The 7652-nt window shown below is 34.8% G+C and overlaps 1 protein-coding gene across 1 annotated transcript; it reads right to left on the reverse strand.

Moving 5' to 3' along the window:
* Positions 1 to 514: 514 nt before the first annotated feature.
* LOC144961699 (ovomucoid-like) lies at positions 515 to 4857 on the reverse strand. Its single transcript, XM_078894796.1, has 2 exons — positions 4728 to 4857; positions 515 to 1270 (listed from the first exon to the last, which is right to left on the reverse strand). The coding sequence occupies exons 1-2, from the start codon at positions 4759 to 4761 to the stop codon at positions 561 to 563; spliced, it is 744 nt and encodes a 247-aa protein (XP_078750922.1). The 5' UTR covers positions 4762 to 4857; the 3' UTR covers positions 515 to 560.
* Positions 4858 to 7652: the final 2795 nt, after the last annotated feature.

The raw sequence follows: 7652 nt of genomic DNA on the forward strand, positions 1-7652 counted from the left end.
AACTGCATCTATTGCCATTACAACTCATGCTCTCATATTCGAAAAGACAATAATATGCGATCCATCGCCCAAAAATTGGTAATTGATGCTATTAATGGACTTAACAATGAAAAGAAAATCGATTAAAAATATCATTATGAGGAATAAAATTGTTGCGGCGTATTGTTAACTTATTCAAGCAAGTACGCTTTGAAAATCAGATCAGTATATATTTTGGGGGTCCCAATAGATCAGCTGGTAGATCACTCGCTTCACGTGCAGAGCAACCGCGATCGATCCCGGGTGAAGTCGAGATTTTTTTTTCTGTCCACCCAGGGCAGTCTGTTAGATCTGTCAGAAAGTACTTTGCGATAGACTAGCGTCCTGTCCAAAGGGTAGCAAACATTTGAAATTGTCCGTTTCACGCTGTAGAAACCGAGATAAACTCAGTGTTATGGGCCTGGTGGTTCTGAAGCACTACTAAGAATGTATTTTGATTTTGTTGTTGACATCAATGAACAAAATAATATATAGGTACAGTTACGTCTACCCTGAATTTTAATTTGCATGAGATCATTGGTCTACATTAATGCAGCTGAACATTGTCCCTTGTATGCTTCTGTAATGGCTGGTCCTCCCTCGCTACGGCTTCTGCAGTTGGAGATTGCCAAGAAACAGGAATTGCTGTATGTGTTTCCGTCCGAGCCACAAATAGGATCATACACCTGGATGCATATTTCAGGACATCGGCATTCTCCAGCATAAGCTTCGGTTATTGGAGATCCAGAACCACTCTCAGTAATACGGCAATTGGCAACAGACAGAGTGCAAGGGTTACTGTATGTAGTTCCATCAGAACCGCAGACAGGTCTGTAATCCTTGGTACACGCTATTCGGTCACATCTCGTTGGTTTCCGACATTCTCCTTTATAAACTTGTGATATTGTTGGAGTTTGGCAATTAGCTCTAGACAGATAACAAGCATTGCTGTACGTTTTGTTGTCTGACCCGCACACAGGGTCGTAGATTTCGATGCAAAACTGAAACTCTTTGCATTTGTTGTCCACTGGACGGTCGCTGCATTTTCCGTCAAAGACTTTCTTGATTTGTTCTCTCGAGTCTCCCCTACGGCAGTTAGCAATGGAAATGTAGCATTCATTGTCATAGGTGACCCGGTCTGAGCCGCATACAGGGTTGTAGACTTGAGGACACATAATGGAGTTACATCGAAATTTGAGGAAAGGATTGCATCGTTGGAAGATGTTATGGGCTGTGGTTACTGTGAGAAGTTCTGGGGAATGGAGAGATAATAAATGAATATGGTGAATATTGTGTTCTTTTGTTTAAGAAAACACACGCTTTTATATGGTGCAATATTCTTTTCGTTTGCTAAAAGCGCCATACTGACGACGTGCACTTATTTACAGGTCCGATAACTGAACAGAATTATGGGCTTGATTTAACATTGTTGTAATGGGCAATATTTTCCGGGTTTTTTTTAATAATATTTCCATGACAACAATGAACCCATATCATCTTGGGTTATCAGGTCTGTAAATAAGTACATGTTGGTCTCTGACAATTACAATTGTAATGAGTTGCTATCTAATTTATTTACTTTTACATTTCTTTTGTTTCGACAGACATGGCGACAATATTGGTCTGGTATTCATTCTGCATCGGAGTGCGGTAAGAAATGTCAACAAAAAGTCTTTTATAAGGACTCTACCTTGTACCGCAATGGCTCTGTCTAAAGAAATTGTAAAGTAAACATACAGACGTCCTGTCATGTCTCTTTTAGCATGTTATTATGTTTTGCTGAAGTTGTAATGCGCTTTGAATACGTTAATTTGATATTTCACTTCATAAAAACGCTCACATGTCGGTGAAGCTAATTAGACCATTCTCTACGTTCCAATGAAAACTTTTCTTAATATAATAGTCTGTTGTGGCCACCGCAAAGTTGAGTACTCGAAGAAGGCTTGTTACTCACATTTAATTTTATCACCGTATTCGGATGTAAAATGAATACCTGGTTGGTAATAGCTTTGTCTCTGAAAGAAGCTGTAATAGCGCCTTACGGGTGTCATGCCCTGTCCTACATATTGCGCTATGAGCACGTTTAGTGGATAATGCCTATTTATTCTTAAAAAGCTTAAGTCACTAAATCCTAGAGATTTTTGCTACTTTTCAAAATTGGAAAAATGTATTAGAAATGAGCATTACATAATTAGTTTTATCCATCTACCAAAAAAACTAAAAACAATAGCTTTGATACTACGCCTATAATTTGTCTCAGAAAAATGTAATAAATAGGCATGGGGAAAAAGTAACCCGGGTAAAGTTCGGATATAATAGTCGGTGTTAGTGTTGAGTGAGTTAAGTCATAAGTGATTATTCTTACGCCCTGAAATTCATGGAAAACACTGGTGTACAAATAATGGAGATGATTTATTACATGAGTTTTGACCAAACATGAAGTCCTGTGTGTTTTAATGAATACTGATACGAATATTAAATCGCAATAGAAATGAAATAAAATAGACATCCAATGTCAATTTACATTAAAGATGTACAAAATATTTATGCATGCTTCCCTTTAATATGTGGTCTTGTGTTATGACACTCGCTTTCGGCTCGGAAGGTCCTGCGTTCGAGTCCTTGGAAAAGGCTCTTTACTCACATTCTTTCACCGTACTCAGGTGTAAATTGTGTACCTGGCCGTAGACAGCGTTGTCTGTGTCGGGGGAAAAATGGTATTATCCAACTAACAGGCGTCATGTCTCGTTCTACATGTTACGTGTTGCTGTTGGTCAGGGACCCTTTGTAAAGCGCTTTGAGCATGTTTAGTGGATATTGCTCTATATAAAAGCTGAAGTTTGTTTTAATTTTTGTTTTTTGTTGTTTTTTTGTGTTTTTTAAAAAATATTTTATTAATTTGTTAATTACACAGTGAAATAAAACATTCAAACATCTAGTCAGAGTCTATCTATTTTTTGCGCAAGAATATCGATGCTATCAAAATTGAAAAATCCCTGATGTTAAGACATTTAGTCTAATTGGTAGTAAAAGTTTCCAGTCAACGACAAGGGAACGGAAATCAGCTACAATTGCATTTCCTCTATACTATCTCCAGAGCTTTGGTGTGGGATCATGAGGAATCCTGCACTCAATCTAGCTATGACAGGATTTATTTTTAAGTCTAATATGATAAAAAAATTTCATTTTGATATCAAACAATAAATACAATATGTATTCTCTAATTCCCGCTTAGATTATTTAATCTTTTTATTATTAGACTTTGAAACTACTGATTAATTAATTCTTTCATCATTAGTCACCATGAATAGTGTAATTCAAATTTGACTGGATGCAATAGTAAAGAAACTGAAAAGGCTGCCGAAAATTCTAAACAAAACTGCAAAATAGTGACACAATCAAAGAAATATGAACACGTAATACCAATTTTAGAGGATCTTTATTGGTTGCCCAACATATTCAGACTTTATTTTAAGGTGCCAATGAATAGATACTTTCAATTGTTTTAAATAATTTCGCTCCTTCCTTTTTTACAAGAACTTCTCTGTGTCTGCCAATCTAATCGTTAGCTACGATTGCCTAATAATCAGGTCCTCTCTGAGAAACTCAAAAGGCTAAAATATAATGATAAGTGGTCAGTGCCTATGCTCCCCTTTCGTGGAACAAATTAAGTTTGAAAACTAAAACGCCTGAAAACTTAGTTGCTTTGTCAAGTATAATGTGTAATGTGGACTTAAATTATTGTTAATTGCTTTTATATCAAAACCATTTGTTGTTGAATTGTTGTTAAGTTATAATATAATGATGATTTTTTGCCATTATTCCGTGCCAATTAGCATTTTTGTGTGCTAGGGTATTGTAAAAAAAAAAGTATTCATTACTTAATTTTATCGATTTTTAATCTTTTAAAGGCCATATCTTTTCTACTCTTAATTATAGACAATTTCTATCAGAAAGAGGAGATCAAAAAGAAATTACTGGGGCTTCATTCACTGTAACATCGAAGCAACTGAGGGAGCTTACAGCAGTCCTAGTGAAAAGGGATTGGTGGGAAATTAAAATTGTATTCATAATGCATTCGAGAGAAAAAATACGGCATATGTGATTAAGTTAAGAGGCCCAGTAATCTATTAATGGCGAGCACGAAATCGAATCTGTGCTTAGGTTTGACGTTAAAAACCGTTTTAAAAAGGATGTAGAAAACTACACATGGTTTTGTTGAATGAACAATACTGCCGTTGTAAGCAACAATAGTCAAAGTTTCAGTCTCATTCGTCTTTAATATTTCATTCATTGTGTTTTGTTGACAAAAGGAAAACCCGAAACGTCCATATAAGCTGTCTTCGTTAATCAAATTGAAGCTCTCAGTCGAGTTGACTATTGTTGTATTTTTTCTTCCAGCTTCAAGCAGTAACATTTTCATTAAGTAACATTACACATTGTTTTCATTTTAGGCAGAACAGTCTATATAACTATAGATTTAGATTATCTCCCAACTTGTTAAAAAGTCTTAAACCCAAGACCTCCAAGAACTGGATGAAATATTCTTTCCAAATGTTGTGCATTGATTGAATTTTGAAATGGTGTTTTTACTTTTTGAAAAATACATTATTATTAATGTATTTAAATAGTCTCTGAACAACCATTAAATCAAATAATTATGTTGGGAGTCAAAGTTCCCAACGAACTCTTGCCCTTCAACAACTTACCACAGAGAACAAGTAAAGTTGGCAGAATCAACATTTTTTCCGTGGAATTATTGGAGGAAGTCAAGTGAATTAAAAACAAAAATTCTCTGTCCTTAAATATATACGGTTTTTTATCTGTCAGGTATAGGTTGGAAAGAGAAACGCGGATACAAATTTGAACTATATCCTGCTAAAATAATTTGATTACACGAATGCACACTGCGCCCAACGTTTTTTCCAGCTTAACGGATATAAATGAAAAACATTAGGAGGGCGACGTGTTTTCAATTGACTCTTCCATCTAAGTATAGATAGGTCATATGGGTAAGAGTCAAAAACAAGAATTATAAGAATTTATCCCAATTTTGCCCAATTAAAATATCTACAGTTTAAAGTAAAGCCATTAGAAATAGAAAGAGAGTTTCGTGGAGTGAAACAAAAAGTGACATTTTTACGTGACATAAGCTCTCCCTAGTGTAGCAAAAAAACTCTAGTAAAATTAAATCAGAAAGAAAGAGACTCCCATCGAACAAGTGTTTTCGTCCTCCTGATCAAGATTTTCTAGCGCCGACATCCTTTTTAAAATTGTTATGACCCCTCTGTCTACCCAGCAGCAGTGAATGGATAGCTGGGTCTGTTAAATCTGGAGGTGGCACATTGCGATAGACTAGCGTCCTATCCGAAGGAATTTCTTTTGTTCGTTTCACGCTATAAAAACCGGAATAAACTCCTGCTCCATGGGCCTACAATCTTTTAAAAGTGCTGAGACCTGTCTAGGTTTGTTAGGATTCTCATCCTTGTCATTTGAACACATTTAGTTACAGTCATGTCAAGCTTGCTTCACATTAATGATAGAATGTAAGTTCATTGAAGGAAAGTTGCAAGGTCTCGTTCCATGCCAGGACTACCATTTTATTTCTGTCTCAACGAGTCCGCACACTGGCGTCTTATCCGAAAGAAAAATGTAATCTTTTATATGGATTACTTTAATATGAAAACCAGGATAAGAACCTCATCTGAATTTTAAAAGAACATTTAGTGGTCAGAAATACAGGTATGAAAAAGATTGTAATTTCTGTTATTCGCCATCGCCAGCCAACTCTCTCGTATTGAATTTTTGGAGATAGCACTCTAGAGACGTGTATAGATAGCATTGATTTGGAGCAATGCCCTGTTCTTTTCCGGAAAGTTAATTCGACCTTTACGGTTTTTTAGATTGATGGCTTCGTTCAAAAAAAGAAGGTCAGGTTTTTGGTTACCGAAATGTTGACATAGTTGTAATGTTAATGTTTGAAAGGGGAAAAGACGTAAAGTGCGGAAGTTGTGAATAATATCTTTGTTTTGGGGGATTTATTGGGGTGATTCCCTTGATTTTCCCCAGATTGGATTTTGTGTGATTTTGTGAATTTTTATTGTGTCATTGGGGTCTCATAAAAAGGCATTCATTTCCTAACATGATTGTGATAAAATTAAATGGAATTTAAAAATGAATAAGATGATTTTGTGAGCATTAAAAAAAATTAAATATTAGGGTGCAGCAAAAAAAAACTAGGGTATTCAATCCCAATTGAATTAGAACCACCCAAAATTTTTTACAATTACAAGAACAGACCCTAGTTAATACTTGCCAAGTTTAATTAAACCCCCAATCGGTAAAGAAATATACCAAAGTGTTCAAATTCACCATAAAAATTTTCCCAAATTTAATTGCGTTTATTTTTCGCTGAAACACAATAAAAGGTTATTGATTCAAAAAAGTCAGAATTTTTTAAATATATTTTAATCAAGTAATGGGGTTTTTCAAAATGAATTTTGTGTTTGCTGGATTAAGTTGGCAGAAAAAGACAAAAAACATTTCTTTGGCATTTTAATTACTTTAATGAAATGCAAAATCATAAACCCACTGAAGGGAGAGAGAGAAAAAATCCAGACGTTGTTTCACATTACCCCTGCATTTTTTTTTTCAACCCGAAAAGGGGGGGGAATTTACTTAGTAACATTAAATATTTTTTTATGAGAAATAGCCTCAATTCATTTTAAAAAATGAATGGCCCCCATTGGTCCTGTGGATCCAGTGGACAACACAGGTTTTGTTACTTTTGTTTAAATGCTTTTAAGGTGGGCAACCATTTACATGGTAAGAGTCTTAAAATAGTCAAAACAAAAATTTTAGGAGCAGATTATTACTCAAAAATTAGAAAAATTAAATTTGGGTAGGGAAAAAAAGGAGATGTATAAAACAAAATGGGGGACGACAGATTAATCATTTGAATAGGTCCCCAATTTTTTTTTAAATTTTTGGGGGGAATGGGTGTGTTTTTTTAACAATTTTGGGGGTTTAAAAGGTTTTTAAAAAGCTTTTGTGAAAATTGGGGGTTCTTAAATTTTCGAAAATTTCAATTTAAATTCCCAAAAAAATGTAAAGTTAAAAGACTAAAATTTGAACACAATGAATCCCCAAATATTTTCAAGGCTCATTGGTATTTAGAAGTATTAAAAACTTCCCCTGCTTTGTACCCAAAAAGAACAGAAAGTTGTATTTTATAATTTTTTTAAGGTGTTGCGTTTTTCATGTATTTATTAATGGAATTTAATCCCTGTATCCAAAATTTTTATAAAGTTTTTTTAGAGAGGAGCATAGAGTTTAAAATGATAAAAAATTGGATAGATAGAAATAGATAGATGATGAAGTAGATAATAGATAGATGATAGATGTAGATAGGTAGATTGATTAATTGATTGTTGTTAATGTTGATTGATGGATAGGTTGGTAGATAGATAGAAAGATAGATCGAAGATGGAAGATTGATAGATGATAGTAGATAGAAAGTAGAAATGGATGGGATAAATAGATGATATCCCTGCGTCCACGCGCGGAGAGGGGAAGAGATAGGAGAGAGAGAGAGGGGGAGAGAGAGAGAGTGAGAGAGAGAGAGAGAGAGAGAG

Source organism: Berghia stephanieae, unplaced genomic scaffold, assembly GCF_034508935.2.
Source record: "Berghia stephanieae isolate SIO BIC M18660-M18661 unplaced genomic scaffold, UCSD_Bste_1.3 scaffold3650, whole genome shotgun sequence".
NCBI lineage: Eukaryota > Metazoa > Mollusca > Gastropoda > Nudibranchia > Aeolidiidae > Berghia > Berghia stephanieae.

Excerpts from the sequence above, each read along its gene's own strand:
- LOC144961699 (XM_078894796.1), bottom strand. The coding sequence starts at position 4,761 with ATGTTGATTCTGCCAACTTTACTTGTTCTCTGTG. Across the intron at positions 1,271-4,727 it reads AACTTTACTTGTTCTCTGTG|AACTTCTCACAGTAACCACA; the intron begins GTAAGTTGTTGA and ends TCCATTCCCCAG.